This window comes from Bradysia coprophila, unplaced genomic scaffold, assembly GCF_014529535.1.
Source record: "Bradysia coprophila strain Holo2 unplaced genomic scaffold, BU_Bcop_v1 contig_151, whole genome shotgun sequence".
Classification (NCBI taxonomy): Eukaryota; Metazoa; Arthropoda; class Insecta; order Diptera; family Sciaridae; genus Bradysia; species Bradysia coprophila.
Window position 1 is genome coordinate 3,639,931 of NW_023503423.1, and position 21,028 is coordinate 3,660,958.

Here is a 21,028-nt window from a genome sequence, read left to right on the forward strand (position 1 = left end):
GCATCCGCTTCTAGAACTCAAGAATTTAAAGGATATCCTCGGGTATTATAAGAGGCATTTGAAAATAATGACATGAGATTGAGGTCAGTTCCTCAAATAGATTCCGAAAAAGGTGAATTTCTGCAAGGGAAGAATGATTTTTGTCGGAAACTCAGCTAGAATATACACATCATTCGGTACCGAATTTTTCGCGTATTCATGGCTTTGTGCTTAAATATTTTGCATTTTCAACCAATTTGGGTAACCCAAGTTTTCATTGATTTTCCTCGAGGTGACAAACAATGAAAGTTTAAGACAGTTGTACAGATCGGTCAATTTATTCTCAACGCACTCACAATTTATGTAAAAATAACATCAAAATGAGTGCTTTTACAAATATTTTATGTCCTCCGGGCCGACATTAGACCAACGGTTTACCCGTTTTATATTTTCATTGGTGGCACAACCAGTTTTAGATAACAATACCAAAGCAAAGTATCGATTGGATATGACCAGCAAGCAGTACAGAAAATTAAATCTTTTTTTCTGGCATTTCTAGGTATACAAACGACTGAAAATTAATTTTTATTATTTGTTTGTATTGCATAACCCCTAACCAATAAAACCCCAGAAGCGTGTTTAATGTTAAGGGTTCCCTGAAACAAACAGGCAAAACCAAATATAAATCTATTGTACGTTGTATACGTATACTATACACACATTACATAAATACGTTCATTCGCTTTTTTGTTATTGTACATATAGATGGGTCTACAACGGTAGTAGATATAGATGCGAGATATTAATTTCTTGTTTTATATAAATATATATCTCCATCCACATCGGCCTCGATAGGTGTTGTCTTCCCCATATAATAAATTTGAAAATGTTTTTATTTTACACAGACACAGCGCCATTAGTATCGAGAGTAATGTATTTTAATCAGAGGGTTCTTATACTACATATTTTAACCTTTGAAGGGCCGAAAGGTCGAGCGAGTGTATAAATATGTTTAAATGTATACGACAACGCATATATAATGGAATACATATTCTGTGGGTGATTTCTTATTTTGACGAAGAATATTTGAATAAATTTTGGTGTCTTTTGTGTCTCTTATTTTTTCTATAGCTTTTGTATGTGTGTATGCTTATCAACAGAACGGTGTCATAAGACCAGTCTTCATCTACAAATAATCATTATGAAGATTGAAATAATACATTATATTAAAAGGGCAAGAGCTCTGCCTGAGGACACCAGAACATTATGTTCTAAATCCGTCCTTTTTATCTGGGTAGTATATGAGTAAATTTTGATTCTAGCTAGATTGACTTAATATTAGTTGCTAGGACTAAGGCTGAAACGATTTGATACTTTCACTAACTAATGATATAGCCCTTGTAACATTTGATACTTTTTGTTTCCAGGGTCTCACACTAAAAATATTGAAAACAGCTAAACGTATTAAATAAATAGTCTCGTTGAAACAATACATACTCTGCGGATAATACCGGTCAAAGTAGTAGTTATTCCAAATTGTTCTGCTGGTCAAAATGAAGAGTGATATGATGATTTTTTGATGATAAAACAATCGTCGGTACATTGCAGGACTTGCAATAGATCACTTTGCAGTGTCAACTGTTGGTATACACGCCTAACTTAACTCTAAGGCGATTTCAGTGTTGTCAAATTGTTATTGCAAGTTTGACAGACTTCTCCGCTCGTCGCGAAGTGATTACTTCAACCGCTATACATTCGGTAAATTTTGACTCGGTTGACAGTTTTTTATGTTGGTCAATACCACTGCGGACCCAAAATAGTAAGCTTTTTGACCGTTGTTAATGCAGTGCGATTTAGGCGTAGAAACGCAATGATTTTTTCGACAAATTGTGAGAGAAAAGTACAAAAGTTGAGTTTTTTACACATAACATTTCGATCGGTAGAGATCAACTGACCATTTATTACGTCCGTGGTTCCAAATTTATTTAGGTCTTTAGGAGACAAGGATTCAGAAGACACTTTTTTTTGGACAACCCTAGTCACCAACCTACATTACCAAGATTTAGCAACGTATAAATTGCCAGTACTCTGAATCAGTGCCTATATTTGCGAAAATATTTCAAGAAAATTTAGGAAAATTTGTAAAAATTTAGGAAAGTCTGTAAAAATTGATGAAATTTGTGAAAATTTGAGAAAATTCATGAAAATTTTAGAAAATTAAAGAAAAACGTAAAAAATTTCAAAAAATTACTTATTTTTCCATAAAACCTTCTCTTTCCTTTAATATAAATAAATATTTGCGACAAAAAAGACTGCTCACAATAGTGGCGCAGCCAGTAAAAAGTCGATCTTTTCATATAAAATAAAATTACAATAAATAAAAATCATCAATCTTCTTTTTCCCCAATGTTCCCAAAATGCAAGCGGCATTTCCACGTTGTATCGCGATTGAGATTCTTTGTAAAAGATAGTCTTTCGATTTAGCTTCACCAGTTGCTTTTTTCATTAAGGAACCCAATTTGTCTATGAATTTCTTGGGCCCATACATTAATCCTTAATCTCTTTCCTAGGTTTTATCGTTTTTTTCTTCAATTTTTTTTTTTCGTAAAAAAAGTAAAAAAAGCAACTCGCATAGACCACTGGAATTGATTTTCGTATGGACTATCATTCAAATTTTGACGTTATGGTAGAAAAAGGGCAAAGGTCCGAAAGACCGCATTTATTAAACCATCAAATAATTAGTAATTCTACGAAAACAATTTGAAAAAACGAGAAAAAAAAAACACGAAACCGAAGATTTCATGGAAAAATAAGATTGTTTTACCAAGATCAATTTTTCACTTGAACACTTGAAAAGAGAAGAGAATGACACAAAAGCAATTGCTTCCATAACTCAAAAATTTCGACTTTGACGATTTTTGCAGTCAGTATTTAACACAGATTAATTTTGGGTTCTCGTGATATTCACTGGAAAACGTGAAAAGGACGGATTTTCGGATTTGAGCCGCCGCCAAAAGTTATTGCCTAGGATCTCCGCCTGGTGCCCTAACTTTTCTTCATCAGTGTACTAAACTCTACCGAAAAACACTTCACTATGCTCCGGACCATACTTTGGACACAGGGTTTTCAGTGACCCCTAGATTAAATGCTAATTAAACTGAGTTTTTGACTATTTTCTAGTAGTTTACTTACTTATTCGTTGATACTAAACTATCAAAAAGTTTCATGAAAATTAAGGAAAATTCGTGAAAATTCAAGAAAAATTGTGAAAATTCATGAATATAGGCACTGCCTGAATCCATCAATAATTAATCGGTTGCAGTATTGCTAAAAGCTTGATAGGTCAAAATGAACACTAAGACCCATTGTTTATCATTTAATTTTCATAGCCACATTTATTCACTGTTAGGTACGAGATCTGTGGAGCTCTGAATCCGTCAGCATTAGATGTTTTTAATTCATCGCATTACTACGAAGTGTCAACATTTGAAGGCCGCGTATATGACTTATTACCATTTAGATGGACCATACTTTACATGTTAACATAAAAATACTTTAATAAAAAATAATTATTTAAGAAAAAATTAAAAACGAACAGCACTTCAGAAAATGAATTCTTCCATTTTCAAAAATGGCCGACAAGCCTTTTTATAAATGTTCCTCAACTCACAACAAAATCTTTTTTTTACGATGTTAAGACGTCATTTTACTTAAAAAATGTTGAAATTTACGAATATGTTCAAATTAAATACTTTTATGCGTCGGAAATACCCGATTCCCGAAACTTTTAGGGTACCCCTCGTATTCGAGGAAACAATCTGGGCTGTTTTGTTTTTAACATATCTTTTCTCATGTCCATTTTCTTCGTACTATAAAGTCATTACACCTAAGTAAATATTTGAACTATAATATGTACGACACTGATCCTTAAAAGCAATGGAAGGGATAAGATTATACAAATCCATTTGCTGACCATCTAGAGCACACATCAAAGTGAGGATTCAAAACTGACAGACGTTTTTGCAAAATTAAAAACTTAATTATTCTGTACGTGTACACAGTGTGTACTACACACCCATCAGAGTTTGGATATTATGCTGTTTGCAATATTCTGAACGGAAAAGCATTCCAGTCGCTTTAATTTATTGTTGTAAGCTTTCTTCTTTTTTCTCATTTTTTTGATGTTGTTGCGAGGCTTCATTAAATCTCCTGTGGATTTAAAAGCTTTTGAGTTTGATGTAAATCTAATCTAACAAAAGGTCTTTGTCGCAACTAATAACGTCTCGGTAATGTTTATTATAGCAGATTAATGATGTAAATTGAATTTTGTGTACGTAATAGTGTGTTTCATTCCGTTGCTGACTGAAGCTTGTTTGCGAAAGCAAAATATGTAATTTAAATTTTGCAATTTTGAATTCGTTTCTTCATGTTGCAACAATATGATGCTAAATGAAACTAGCAACAGAACTGTTGCGAAAACAATATTACAAGTTTGTTATTTTCAAAACAAGCAAATAAATAGTTAATTACACGTCTCCTGGAGTAAAAGTAGATTCCAACACACAAGTTGTACTCACCGTTGTGTATGTATTCAACACACCACAGGCATGGCGTGTTCGAGAAAATGTTTTCACGAATTTTCTTGAAACAATTTCTAAAAACCAGGCCCTGTCTCAATATATTGAAAGTTGTTTGACTCATTGCATTCCGCGAAAATGGGTCACTACTTCATTGTCACGAGCGTTAATAGTATTTAGACATATCGCACGAGAAAAGTGGCCCTACCAATACTAAGACAATGAGCAAAAAATGTCGTATTGTAGTTGTCCTTGAAGAAAACTCATTTCCCGGCCTAAGTGTGACGAACTTTATATTATTCCTTGTGTAACTGCAGCCCTTGGTTTCGGATAGCGCTTGATAAAATAGAAGTTCCATTCTTAAATTCTGAAAGTTCCTAAATTTGAGAATTCTAGGAATTTGCAAGAATTTAAATTCTTAAAAATTATAAAATAATTTTAAAAATTCCTACAAATTCTTTAGAATCCTGAAAAAATTCCCCCTGTTGTGGGTTGGGAAAATTTATTTAGACGAGATATATAGATGATTACGAGATGCAAATACTCTTATGCAATCCTGTGTCAGCCGAAAAAAATCTTACAAAATCCTCCATAATTTTACGATAGAAAATCCTCAATTTCGTAGAAAATTCTAAAGAAATCAAATCATAGAAAATCCTTAAAAAGTTTCAAGAAAATCAAATAAAAAAGAAAATCTTCGAAAATTGAATAAAAAATCCTCCGAAAATCCTTTGGAAAACGATAGGAAAATCCTCAAAGGATTGTCGTTTTGAAAATCCTTTGACAACCAAATTTACAAATATCCATGATGAGCGTGATGACTAAGTCTATTTCCACGTATGCCTTGTGCTCGGGTTTCAACATTTGTCTCAGAGATTGTGAAACCTACAAAAATGTTATATTTGCAGCTCTACAAATATTTCTTAGAATTTTACAATATTTTTCCAAGAATTTTGTAAAACTCTTGCAGTCAACACTGGAAATACCTTTCAAATTTTTCAACCCCAGCATGGTCGGTTGGTGGTGGAATATCATGAACACTTAGCAGAATGGATGTGGGTCTTCTCAAGCTTCAAACTGCACTTATACCAACGCAATATTTTCATACCACCTCCGACAGGCCGCTTACATGTTCTCAATAATACCGTACAACCGCAACGATTCCATTCTTTCGTTCATCCGTTGAATGATTTTATTGTGAAGCTTATAAAATCCCAAAACCAAAAGCGGATTACCGTTTTTATGTATACTGTCGATGATGGTTGCATGAAGTAATCCAATAAGCAATTAATCCTCTATAAAATTCTGAACGTCTTCTGTCTGTGTGATTTTCGACTACAACGACCGGAGTATTTCGATTTCTTTTCTTTCCTTTTTTGCCTATAGATTGTATTGACTGTTAGTTCTGCTGTTGACAAAAGAGAAAAAGAAATAAATAAAAGGTTCATCGGTCATGATTCAAGACGAACAAGAAATTGCCTTTAATATCGTTCGTTTATGGACGGTATCAAAATATGGTATGGGGACATTATATTTCTCATAAAAATATTTTCGATATTGAGAATTCGATTCTTTTTACGACATTTTTATCGTGAACGACCATAAGCGAGAAGAAACAATAAAATAATCGAACATTCTTGAAATATTTGTCACTCCAGTCGACGTACACACCAAATCTATGTACATCTCATTATTATTACGATATAATGATTGTCATCGGAAAGTTTATCAGGATCGTCAAATATTTTAGAGAAGAAAATATTTTGAAAAAAAAAATGAAATTGCTTTCAACTGGGAGTGCAAAGTACGACGATAATCTCCTGGTTAAATCATTTTCCGTTTTCGGTGAATGTTGGGATTTTTATGGAATGGAAATTGAATTGAATGAATTACGAACCGACGAAAGAAGAGCAATATGATTTAGGTATTCGAGCTATAAGAAATTATTTGTATTTTACAACTTTCTAAATAGGAACTTTAATCAACTCTTTCCCCAAGTGTTTGTCAACATTTTCAGCACATTATGTTGCTGTGACGAACATATGTTCATATAAAGTGATGAATGGCAGACATTATACTAAGGGTGTGTCGTTTTCAATTTTTATAGATAACGCTCTACGAAACCTGGTGAAACTTTCAGAATTTTTAGACAATTCAGTGGTGCAAGCAATTACGCTTTTAACTTTAAAAAAAACTTTTTTCATGTGTCGGGCCGAAAACCAAAGTTACTGAATGTAATGCAAATCCACAAAAACTCACGGAACCCCACTTTCGGGTGAATATAATTTTTAGGTCTTTTCTCCATAGCAAACCAACACCAGGCAAATCAATTATTATTTGTTACTTGGTAACCGATCGCTCATAGCAGACATTGCAATTTGAAAGTTTGGTAGTTGTTAGTAGTTGGACCCCCAAAATATTTAGCAGCAAAGATGTTTCTTACTCGAGAGATGCACATTTTTTTATTTATTATTATTTATCTATTTATAAATTGAGTATTTGGTAGTTGACTACCAATATGGTAGTTGACTACCAATGTGGTAGTTGACTACCAATATGGTAGTTGACTACCAATATGGGGTAGGGTAATCTCGCACACCACACAAATTCATGGTGTGCGAGATTCACCTCTAAGTGGTGAATCTCGCACAGTCATGACTTTTCGTTACATGTCGTAAAAGGACGCATACTATGATCGCGTGTGCGAGATTCCCCGACACCACCAATATGGTAGTTGACTACCAATATGGTAGTTGACTACCAATATGGTAGTTGACTACCAATATGGTAGTTGACTACCAATATGGTAGTTGACTACCAATATGGTAGTTGACTACCAATATGGTAGTTGACTACCAATATGGTAGTTGACTACCAATATGGTAGTTGACTACCAATATGGTAGTTGACTACCAATATGGTAGTTGACTACCAATATGGTAGTTGACTACCAATATGGTAGTTGACTACCAATATGGTAGTTGACTACCAATATGGTAGTTGACTACCAATATGGTAGTTGACTACCAATATGGTAGTTGACTACCAATATGGTAGTTGACTACCAATATGGTAGTTGACTACCAATATGGTAGTTGACTACCAATATGGTAGTTGACTTGACTACCAATATGGTAGTTGATACTTTTTACTCAATATGGTAGTTGACTACCAATATGGTAGTTGACTACCAATATGGTAGTTGACTACCAATATGGTAGTTGACTACCAATATGGTAGTTGACTACCAAAGTGGTAGTTGACTACCAAACTAATACGGATGTTGTAGAGATGTTTACTGTTTGAGAGCTGCACACCGACTGATAAAAAAGGCGGCTCGCTTGCCTATTTATAATTCGAAAAATTGGTAGTTGAATACCAAAGTGGTACTTGAATGAGTACCAAGCTAGTAGTAAACAGAAATTTAAAAAAATATAAAAAAAAAGACTCACCAGGCTTCAGCCGGTCTATTCTCGTTATAATGTTGGCCACAAGTTAAATTCATTTTGTTAGGTTGCATCTTTATACTCAACACAAAATATTGTATGCAGAACATCAAATTTCTACCAACTTTAAAACGCCAAACGTCACGCAAGCAACATAACAAGTCTTATATTCACCCGAAACTTGGGTTCCGTAAAATTTGTGATCCGCTGAGCATTTGCATTACCTTCAGTATGTTTATATACTTTGCCGAAAACGGGGGTTTTGCAGAATTTTTCTCGGGTTTTCGGCACCTTACATGAAAAGTTGTATACGCATCTGCTGTTGACGGTTTATTTTTAGCACTTGTCGCTCTCACTTCGTTCGAAGTACAACTCGCGAAATATACAACGCAGGCGAGAAAGTAGTAATTTTTTCGCTGCCTCTGCTGAAACTACGAAAGTCTTTGTTGTGAAAACGTTGTGTTTAACTCGGGAAAAAAGTTGGAAATTCCAATTTCTCGTGTGACTTGGGGCTCTCGAAATGCAATTTCCAACTTTTCTTCCCTCGTTGAACATATGACTTTATCACAACGCAGGCGTGAAAATAGTCATTTTCTGACCTCATCTGATACGTTGGATATTTTTGTTGTGAAAAACGTTGTGTGTGTTGTTTGTGACCAGAGCATAGCGAGATTATTAATTTTCGTGCGACGCTGAAGTGTTGTAGGTTGGAAACCGGAAAAGCTCTAGTAAACCAGTGCAAGGAATAAATGCAAAAATTAAGCTGGTAACGCCAATCGTTTCCGGTCGTTAGGTCTTCCCCAGTTTTTAGTTTACTGAGAGTTGGTGCTTCGACACCATCGAATGTGGTTCGTCTATTTCCGCGGATCGTCGTTCGTCTATTTCTACGGATCGTGGTTCGTTTACCATACAAATGAGATGCGAAACAACGATAACAGATAACTGCATTAAGGGGTAAAACCATGTGTACAACAGAGCTAAAGGCGAGAGAACATAACAAAAATTCTGTTCGTTGTAATACCGGGAACAGCGATCTCCTGTTTGAGAGCAAATGCTTATAAACAACAAATTTGTCGCAGATGTAACTATTTTTGTCTTCACTGTCGAGTACAGTCAGTTTCAAAATTGATCATAAAAACAGAGCAATACTTTAATAGCCGATTTCGTCTTTGTGAAACCAACGGGTAGGAAATAGTTACTCCTTTGAAATAAGTTGTTCACGATTCATCGCAACAGGCATGAACGTAAGACGTTTTTTTTGCACCACTAATGCTCTAACGCCCTACTATGACTCCGTGTCTAGCCCACAGAATAATTCGGCACTGAATATTTGAATACTGTTTAATCATTTTAATTGACAAATTAATGTTCGATAAATACCAAGGTCAAACAAAACGGGTTTAAATTAGAACGTCGAACTAACGTATTCATTAGTTCATCAATTTCATTGTACACAAGTTGTTCGTTGTATAAGTGACAATAATGAATTTACTTTATTTGTCAGTAATTTTTGCTAGTGCCATAGCAATACCATGTATCGAAGTTTGCGTGTCTGTTGAGGTTGCCGGTGACGAATATATTCATTTGCCTGGAAAATCATGTGAAGATGCGCCTCCTTGTCCAGACAATCGTCCGTGTGTTATGGCACCACCTCGCTGCACAACTGACACTTGTGGCACTGATCCAGTTCCTACATGTGGTCCCAAACCGTAACCGAATATGATTATTAGAAAGTGCTGCGCTGCTTGTTGATATTTTACCTCAGAACAATATGAATGTCCACTGTTGTACTGAAATAAAACTCAGCTTTCACAACATTTCGAAGAGTTTTTATTGCTTGAAATTGTCTTTTTGATCAGCTAAAACTTTGCTAAACGTGTTAGAAGTGCTCATCGTTTTAACCTTCAATCATTTCTCTTCTTTTCCAGATATTAAAGTCAACATTCCGCGATTCAGTAAAAAATCTTGGATGTCATTCCCAGCTTTACGCGGAGCGTATAAGCATGTTCAGGTAATGTTAAATTAATAAATTTCAATTTGATAACAATTTTATTGGATTAGCTTCTGCTTCATACACGTCTCGTTGCTTATGCGAAAATTGTATGTACAGTGTAGGTACTGTGTACAGTGGTGTACGTACACCCTCGAAAAGAAGCGAAGAATAAAATTCCGACAAATTCTTTTCTATTTAATGATAAAATGTAATTCCATTTCAATACCGATAGTTAAACCATTTTTACAGCTTCACATTGAATTTCGTCCGGAATCGTACGATGGAATAATTTTGTTAACTGGCGAACGGGACGATTTAACTGGAGATTTTATGGCAGTGCTAATACACCAAGGCTTTATTGAATTTTGGTGAGCATTTTGAAGCAATTTTTCGCATTTGATTGGTAGACACAGGTACACATTTCATAAACATGTCTCCGATTTCAATTTGAATCAATGGAAACGTATATTGATTTACTCCAACCACCGAGCCAACAGGTAGTTTGATACGAGTGATAATAATAAATAAACTTGAGACTATGCATTCAAATTAAGCCGACCAGTGTTCGTTATTATAGCTATAGGAGATATGATATGATATGATCATAAATTAGATAAGGCTAATACGAAAATTCAATTTATTGATGAACAATCGGATCCCATGACTATCTTGGTATAGTGAAAGGCTACTGGCTACTGACCTTAGATATCCAATAACTTTTATACGTTGAACCATTTATAACATCGCTCGTATATCATGAGCTTGTGGCTCTAGAAAAGTCAACCTGTGAAAGCCTTAACCAATTTTCAATTTGTGGAAACGGTTTTCAGTCTGTAGAAATAAATATGGTTTTCGCCACTGTTTCGAATTGTGAGATAATGTAACTAGCGTCTTACGATGCAAAAATACACCACATATCATCTGGCCATGGCTACAGTGGTAACTGCTATGAAGTACGCCATACCTTTTTGCATGTACAAGTCTAGTGAATCATAAATGAAATAAAAGTTAGCTTTCATCATCCAATTTGATGTCACATGAGGTCAGGCCATGTATGGCGATTTGGAAAATCACTCAGATTGGTAGATGGGAAACGTAACATAATGTCTGAAAGCCTGTTTCGATTCGTTAAATGCACTTTTTTTTTAAATCAAGCTGAAGGAGCTGAAACTGGAGTCGCGTTCAAAGACTGTTCATTGTGCCAACAAACGAGCGTGGGCTACGCAATCAGATAAGCTCAAGTGATTGTAAAAAGAATGAAAATTACGTTTTTCCAGCATAAAAGCACGTAGAACTTATTCGTCAAGTAAAGTTCAATTCTACTCATGCTTCCAATTAAAAACGATGATGCTCGAGTTTCGCTTGTTGTCACATTATTGGAAAATATGCGTTCGTACGTCGAAAAATACTCGTTACTGTTATTTACATCGAGAAACAATAGCGACTGACTCATTAATTAAAATATTTGGCTGCATGATTGAACTTTGAGTTAAATTCGGAATGGATTTTTAACAGGCTGATTATGACCTTCAACCAACATAATTTCCAATGAAATTCTCGTAACAATATTTCCATTGAATTGATAATATCATTTTGAAAAATTTATTTATTTTAGTCTAAAAATGACGAAATCTAATTCTGGAAAATGTTACACAGTTTCGTACAATAACACAACAGACCGATTCTTTTCCATCAATTGAGTTTTCCAACTTAATTCGAATGTTGAAACGTCTCGCATAGGTAGAAAGACGACGGAATAATATGATAGTACGGGTCCATGACAGTGTAAGTGCATAAGAGTATTTCAAAGAATAGTAGAATGGTGTGACTTGCACCAGTGGCAGTGATTAATATTGATACGTAGATTTAAGAAACGATTACTAGTCCTAAAAAAACAATTCTTCGTCCCTCCACTTCTATTTAACGTTTTCTTTGTTGAGACAACTTTAATGAATTATTGTGAACCGATTTTTTCACCTAGTGCAGTGATATTTAGGTCAAATGGGGAAGGTCCAAGCTTCTTTTTAAAATCATAAAATTTTCCGATTTTCCACAAATTTTTCCCTTTTCTTAAGCTTTAGTTTTGAAAATGACCAGTTCTTTCATTTGAGCTATATATCACTACACCAGGTGAATAAATCAGTTCACAATAATTCATTTCGTTGTCTACACACAGAAAACTTTGAATAAAGTTGGAGGAGTTAAAGTTGTTTTTTTAGGGCAAAACGCACCATTCGACTATTCTCTGACATATTGTTATGCTATGGACCCCCACTATGACGGATAAAAATGTGGAATGACTTTACCAAAGTGTATTAGAACTTATGTCTGTCATTGGTTGTATGCCCGGTATCTCTTTTTGTTTAATTTCACATCAATTCCAATTCCGCAAAAATGATTTTTCTTCTAATTCGAACAAGTTTTTACATTATTAAAACAAAGACTGGTTCCCTCCCGTTATTGCCTTTTATCGAAGAAAGTTGTGTTACTCGAAAGAAAGTTTATTGAGTTTCAGCTAAATTTACTTTCGAAACTTTGTTTTCGAATATTTCACACCCTCCGGCACACCTATATACATCTATACGCATACAAATTGTGTGCGTACGGAAAAATATGTTAACCCAATTCCTCAATGGATCTAAATTGAAATGAAGCAAACAATTCACATAATCATTTACGAAATTATTCATGCTAGCGTCATTAAACAATAAACAATTTAGTTAACTGGTTCCCATTTCCATACAATTTGCAATTTTAATTCGGCTACCGCCGGTTCTTTTTCCACGAAAATTAATATGAATTGCGAGTGTGCCTAATAATTCAAATTTTTTATTTTTTCGCTGTACACACTTTTAAGCTGTAGGATTTTCTAATTTAAATAAATCTGTATAAATGACTTGAATGGTGGAAGCGATACTTACGAACCAAAAATAAATAAAATAGAAAAGCGGTACAACTCGGCTTGCAATTTTGTTCCATTTATATGGATTCAGAGAAGTGTTAAAGTTAACCACAGAAAAAGTGTGATGAAAAGAATGATGTAATGATACCACCATTAAGGAACTTGGAAGAGAGTTAAATAATGGCAAGTAATTAATTCCTGCTATTAAGAAGTTTGTATGAGACATGCACATATACGATGCCCCGTTCGAGTATTAGTGCAAGTACCTACACTATTTGTTTATTTGTTTATTGATCAATAACTTATCAATATTCGGATAGTTAATTTTCTCAGTTATTTCCCTAGGGAGGTAAATAGGCCATTATTTCTTGCTGGCAAAGCTAGCTAACCTTTAGAAAATGGAGCTCGGGTGAATGTGCCACTCGCCTGAGAAATCGGTAACACAATTGCCCTTGTCGCGAGGGCCTAGTGTCCATTTTCCATCACTTCTCCCAATGCTATTAATCTTCAGTTAATCTTCAGGTAGGCAAAATTCATTATCTCGAAGGTTTTCTGGGCTTTCTGAACGTCGAGTACATAACACACTTTCCGTCCGTATCCCATGAAAATAATAGCTGATGATACTACGCTTGGACACTACGCCGAGGCTTGGAAGTCTGACGTAGATTCTGAGATGTTCATTACTGCTTTCGATAAAAGTTATAGTCAGCGTAAAGTTTTGCGATTAATACAAATTTTTAAGAAGTGCAGATCCAAGTGTTAGTTATTTTTTTTGTGAGGACGAGATGGCTCAGTCGTTACGTACTAGCCTTCCACCGAAATGATCCGGGTTTGATTCTCGTGTATCGCATTGGTAACGTCCTCAAGCTCGCTCAAGCTTCATAATTTCGGTAGCTTCAGCGAGTTTGGTGGCTGCAATAACGTACGCACTGAAAGGCTTGTATGACGTAATCCAAACACGATGAATTTGAGTGCATATGTCTAGCCTACATTTTCTCTTTGAGAGTATTTGCATACTTTTAGGCGTGGCTCAGAAGTCAATTTTCTAGCCTACATTTGTGCGTAAAAATATTCGTTTTTTGATGATTTCTCTGAACCAAAATCTTTTTTTTGAAAAAGTGAAACCATTAAAACATGCAAAAATGTGAGGGAAAAATTGGTTTGTGGTCGATAACTTGGAGAAACCTTTGCAAAACACATAAATTTACACATTTGCAAAGGTTTCTCCAAGTGGAATAAGTTTTCATCCACAAACTAAATTTTCTCTTAAAAGTAACACATTTTTGCATGCTTTGATGGTGTTACTTTTTCAAAAAAAGATTTTAGTTCAGAGAAATCATCAAAAACGAATATTTTTGCTCACAAATGTAGGCTAGAAAATTGCCAAGGTATGAGCGCTCTTAAGCCGGTGGTCCAGACTGCACTTGTTGTTGGCCGTAAAAGGTTGTTACCGTGAGGTCTCTAAACAAATTGAATCAAACCATTGTAGAAATTGAAGGGGAACCTGAATGACGGCATTTCAAACACACATGCAACAGCCAAATTACTCAGACGAATTACCGCCCTATTTTGAGAAAACAGTACAGTCCAGATGTGACCTTCTCAAGAATGTAATGATGCAGTGACGTTGTATACCAAAACTTAAGAAAGTTTTTTATTTCTTAAAAATAGACCCTGGTACTCGTCTGTATAATAAAATGTGCATGTTCAACCAAAACCGAAATGCATAATCGTAAATAGTACGTACAAAAGTGTTTAATGGAACTACACACTTCTGGACGCCCTGTGTACATAAATGTTTGTTGGGGGTAAGTGGCACCCCATTTAATATTTATTACAGTGCGGAAATTTCCTCAGAAAATTACATTTGTCGTAATACGCTCATAAATTTCCCAGAATAAACATACGTTACAGAACTCATAGCCGATGGCTTTCTTCTTTTTCCTTCAACATTGTATTTATACTTTCCATTCTATTAAGTTCGTAAGATGGTTTATGAACACAGGCAAGCCAACCACACATACAATATGCTACCGAAAAATATCTCGATTCGTTTCGAAAGCATATACACTTTGTAAGCGGCTCAAGAATATGGTCAGCAAAGGTTGCAGAGTCTTGCTTCGCTGAATTGTAGCAAAATCATTTATTTTCATTGGAATTTACAATTGGTAAAGGAACATTGTTTGTAGCGATGAGTCAAGCTTAAAGAAAAAAACAGAGCCCAGTCCGACCCGAACTCTACCGATTCACTATTATCAGGATTTCGTGTTATCCGACATCAAAATTGTCTTTTGGGCTTGGGCCAGATTAGGGTTTCGGTGAATGTTTTTAAAGTTTCTACGTGTAACTCCAATAAAGTCTATCAAAACCAATATATTTTTAACGATTTTGAAATTCAAATTATGATTCAACGTAAGATCTATTTAGAAGTAATAGTCCACCCACATCACACAAGACAAACACAACGAATTCTTCATGCAGGACATTGTTCATTTGATGCCTAAAATTTTTTTTCCGTCTTTCCTTCCGTAGGAAGATCGTTAGAACGTCGGATTTGAAAAATTTAATTCGGTTTGGGTTCGGGTCAGGTCGGGTTTCAACTTTTTTCCAGGTTTTGGGTTGTCTGGTTATAAAGATTTATTGTGGGTTGACTTCGGGTCGGGTTGGTCTTCGTCGACCCGCTTATCTCTAATTCTAGCATCAAGAGTATACAAAATATGAAAATATCTGTTGGATTATTGCGAACGTATAAAAGTGACCGGTTTGAATCGACGAACCAAGTTCATCAAATTGCATCGTTGTTGCAGTGGTTCAATTGTCTTCAGTTCAAAATATCTATAAAAAAAATTCCAAAAATCGATTCGTTCCATTAAATTTCAGGTTCGACTGTGGCTCCGGAACTGGCAGTGTCAAGTCACAAGAGACAGTGATATTGAACCAATGGAACTCAATCACAGTATATCGACATCGGTGGGACGCTTGGCTGCTGCTGAACGAAGGAGAGAAAGTCCAGGGCAGGTCGAAGGTAAATTTATATTCATCGTCAATTACCCACAGAATTCCGATAGAAATTTTCAATTTAAGGCAACAATAAATTGGAAAAACTTTGCGTTCACGTTTTTAATATTGAAATATTGTAATCCGTAATGCCCTGCACTGAAACTTATATTTTTAACAGCGAATTTCCATTTCGATCATAGATCCGTCCGTATTGTGTATATCGAATACGAAATTTCTCATTTAAAATGTATTTTCCATAGAGACGTTAATCTTCTCCTCCCCCACACAGAACCAAAAATTTTAAAATGTTTTTTCCTACCGTTAACAACGAACAAGAGCAAAAAAAAAGCAAGCCCGAACCATACAACAAATCTCAAATTTATGATAGTTTGGAAAACCTTTTTTATGCAAATAAGTTTTTTGTTCGAACCGCCAGAACAGAAACGAACCATGTAACGAATTTTATGGAGTGTATTCTATATGTACATTCAGATTGGCGTGGTCGTGTTAAAGTTAACACAGCGCCCAATATCACACACAAAATCCATTTGCAGCACTTATTGTATATTTATACGCTACGTGTAGATATGTATGGATGTAATAGCAGTAGATTTTCTTCGCTGATAAATTTTTTTTGGTGTATAGAGAGTTTGATTTATACTCTCGGTTTTGAGTTGAACACTTTTTCATCAATCAATTTCATGAAACTTTTACTATGAACAAAATTGAAATTAATTGGTTACAAATATCGACGGATTGGCCTGTTTTTTCATTGGGTTTTTCATCATACGCGAAGAAGACGCTTCAATCCGAAGTATAGTTAAATTTTAGGCTATGATGCTGAAGTATAGTTTTAGTTTCAGTGGTCTCTATCAGTCAGAAGCAATTTGTATTAATTTGGAATAGTGAACCTTATCTACAAATCTCCGGGTTGTCAATAACCTGCCACATACGGCTATTCATCTTACGCTATCGCTAACGATAACGACGACAAGCTATGTGTAATATGGTCCTTTATACAGTAAAATGCATGTTAAAAAAATTGAAGTACAAGATTTGAAATCAACAGATTAACCCTATAAGGAGGAATTAAGGCAATCATCACTGAAATTTTCATCGCTTAAGTTCATCAGTATTTTTTGTCACAAATTCAACAATGAAAATTTCATCGGTCACTATTGTCAACAATTTTTTGATAGATGAAAACTTTTATCGCTGATTTTTACCTCTAAGTTTCCTCGCTTAAATTTTACTTATGTTTCATTTTTGTACCAAATTTTCTTTAGTCACTAAACATTGACTATTGTCAGACATGAAACACTCATAATATGTTCTAATTAGGGATCGCCTGCGCCTACGTAAATAACTGCTCGGAGATAGTAATTTGTTGCTACACAAGGAAGAATCTGAAGCGGAAAATTGTAGTCAAATTAAGCATTTATTTTTAATTCTTGTGATAAGGTTCGAAACATAAAACACATAGTGGAACATCACAAGTGTTACAGGCGTACAAGGTGCGGCTTTCCTTCTTTTTACTCGCACAAAACGCACAACGTCGTCGTGAACCTTTCCACATTGGTTGGTGACTGATCACAGTTACAAATTTCTTCTTTTTCGGTGGGCGGCCAGGTCCTCGTTCATATACATTTTTTGTCCCATTTCTACCAAGTTCAATTAACTGCTCTTGCAAAGATGTCAAAAAGTCAATCTGTGGAGATTTTTTACCCTTCAATTCTTGGTAAATAATCCACGAGTTAGATACCGACATTTGTAGTAAGCGATGGAAAACTCTTTTCCACCATTTGTTTGACTTTCTGTCGATGTCGTACACTGTTGAATACTGGTCCGCTTTGTCAACACCACCCATCATTTTATTATAGAATACAATTGCTTCTGGACAGTCAAATGTCTTCTTTGTACCATCCTTGAGTCGACGGTCTGCAGTCGAGATTGTATTTTTATGACAGTTGCTCATTACCAAAACCTCTTTGGTATCCTGCCATTTGAAACAGATGATGCCATCGTCAGAACATTTTGCTAACGATTGCCCTCGTTGCAGTTTTCCATCGATAACCGGGACATTTTTACGATTAGACATACATGTACCGACGAGTGCGTGAGGTAGTTTTTTTAGAAGATCAACCGACGTAAAAAATCTGTCTACAATAATAGCAACATCTTCTACAGGATCACGAATCGTACTGCAAAGGGTGTTTACGACCTTTTCCCCTAAGGTACCTTCTTCAGCTCTGTCGGCTTTACCAGCATAGATGTTGAAGTCGTAAATGTAACCAGAGCAAGCATCACAACGCATCCACATTTTGACGCCTCGTTTAACAGGTTTATTTGCCATGAACTGTTTGAGTGATGTGCGAGCCTTACATTTACACATGCTTTCATCGATACTCTGAAAAGTCGATTCAGAACGGGCTTTTTGAAACGTGTATTTCAGGCAATTTACTATTTCTTCCATATAGTAAACCTTCCTGGAACCATTGGTCTTCATTGGATGATTGTAGTACAGTTTCGAGGTCAAAAGTAGGAAGCGATCACGCTCAATTGCAGTTTTCATGGCATCATTTTTGAGTGATTTGTCATTTGAAAAATACATTTTCATGGCTGGAACACGATTGTATGCCATGATGATGTAACATCCAATGACGATCATCATTTCATGACAGTCTGTTGGTTTGATCAACTTTCCTTTTTTCTTTGATAAAATCTCTAATCGTTCGTTCGTGCAAGAAGCTATCCACATGAAGAGACTCTTTGGAAATAATTTTAAAAACACATCGACTGCTTGAAAATCTTCAGAAAGCGTGTCTCCAAATTGAATAACTGGTGTCTTATGTGTCGGTATTTCCTTTTTTGGTATAAATGTTGGAGGAACATTTTTCCATTGGACTCCAGGTTGAAGTAGTATTTCCTCAAGATTAGCTAACAAAAACCAAAATAAAAGGTTACAATGCCATAGAATGGTGTTAAACGATTCGTACGAATACGAATATTTTATTTCTAAATTCAATTGACTCACAAAACATAAATTTCTACAGATAGAGGTGATGTAAGTATCTCACCGCTGAAATGCTTGATGAAATCAGCGATCATATTTTCATTGATGAAGGTTACCAATGAGAAAATATAACTCGAATCAATAGGAAATGTAGCATTACTAGGATTGCGATACCGAGACCCGAAATAATAGCGTTTTACAGTTATGAAAATAGCATTAATAGCATTATGTATCGAGCGTCTGATAGTTTGGATACTCTACTATACACGATTCTTGTGACTTACGAATAAAAAATTGGTGCTTACTGATCTATAAGCAAAAAAAAAAAAATTGTGATGACACTAACTGGGGTTGAACTCGGTACCTCACGATCAAAAAGAAACTACGATAGCACCTGAGCCACAGAGTCACTCGAATGGGGCTACTCCATTGGCCACTTCTATTTACTACCACACTCACATCCTTTCAAAACAATTTACACCTCACACGAATGTTGAAATAGAACAAAGTGGTGGTTATAAGCAAACCTGCCATGTGTACATTTTTGTGTGTAAAAGCGAAACCTTGTGCCATTTGGGCCATTAGCTATGAATAATATTCATCGATTACGCATCGATGTGCAGCCTTAGTAAATTAGTTGCTAACGATTTCATTTGATCGTAACGAAATTAAAATTGAGTAGATGGAGATGCAGACAAAATAAATAGGCGAAATCGAACTCACAGGAACAGAGCAATAACATTTCGAAATAGTAATCGGCAAAGTCAAAATTACTTTTTCTTTCTATTTTTCATTTTGGATGGTTGTCACCTTGCACGTATAGTTATGATGGAACATTACACAAAATTTATGTAGGCCCTGGTGGTAGAGTAGGTAGCATTGTGGACTGTTACCGAAGTGGCCCGGGTTCAAATCCCGTGCCAGCCACCAGGTATGCTCACCAAACCCAGGTTGATGGGTACTTCGAAATGAAGGGAAATTCCTCAGACATTAATTGTTGCAAATTATGAGAGTAATGAGATTAACACGTATTAATCTCCTTAGTCCACCAACAGCAAATTGAGGATTTTTTTTATTCATCTCACAAACCAATTCATAATCTACTGCATTCTTTTCCATCAAACAATTATGGACATTATTTGTCAAGAATACTAACGTGTGTTTGCCTTTTTGTACCTCGTTAGATCGTCAATTTATAAACGCGTGAATCGGTGGTAATGAATTATAAAGAATTGAATTCTTTATAATTCATTACGAATTCGTAAACAAAAAGTTGATAGTCTCATATCGATGGACACATAAATTTTAGACGATGTAGTTCAAAAGTAGAAATTCACAGTAAAATGCTTTCTTACAACCGTAACAGAAACTTTAGATGAAGTCATTTACGCCATCACTTACGACGTGAATTGAATTATTGGAATTCTTATCTTTGCTATTCATCTTTGCAAGTTACACGTGCTGAATTTACATTGATATTTTCGAAAGTCAAATAGAATTTACGTTTGCAGTGTCACGCAATTACCTGGAGTTTCATCATCAGATTCATCAGAATCACTTGAATCGGAATAGTCAGAATCGTCCAGATCATCACATTCAGTTTCAGAATCAGACAAGTCGTCAGTGTGCACATAACGTCTTTTACGACTATTTTTTGGTAAAAGAATTATAATTCGAACCATTGATAAGAGATGTTTTATAAATTTACCTCATGATTTTTACTTCCAATCAATATAACACGTATTAATCTCCTTAGTTCAACCAGTTATGAAAGATGCAGGCTTAGAATTTTAATTTTTTTCTTGCTGACATTTCTTAGACCAACTGTCCATTAAATATTTCAACGCCGTCTTTCTCAATAGAATTTATTATTTTCATTATATTGTATAAATAAGGCAAAGCTTTAAAATAGCTTGACAAAAATAGCTTACATTGGGAGAAAGCATATTCTGGATGTGTAGAAGATGTCTAATGTCTTAGGTATTTATAATAGGAAAAATTTCTTTGTGACGATTTCCAAGAATCATCCCAAGAATTTGTTTACAACTACTTTCGTAACAAAATTTCAACAGGAATTTTTATGCTACGAAAATTGGTAAGTGTTATGTGCCGAGACAC

General features: G+C 35.2%; 1 protein-coding gene across 1 annotated transcript in view; it reads left to right on the forward strand.

Moving 5' to 3' along the window:
* Positions 1–21,028, forward strand: part of LOC119074506 (pikachurin) — a 160,696-nt gene that overhangs the window by 96,690 nt on the left and 42,978 nt on the right. The window contains exons 5-7 of the mRNA XM_037180663.1: positions 9,931–10,013; positions 10,245–10,363; positions 15,778–15,922. Coding sequence (XP_037036558.1) covers positions 9,931–10,013; positions 10,245–10,363; positions 15,778–15,922 — 347 coding nt within the window. The remainder of the gene's footprint in view (positions 1–9,930; positions 10,014–10,244; positions 10,364–15,777; positions 15,923–21,028) is intronic.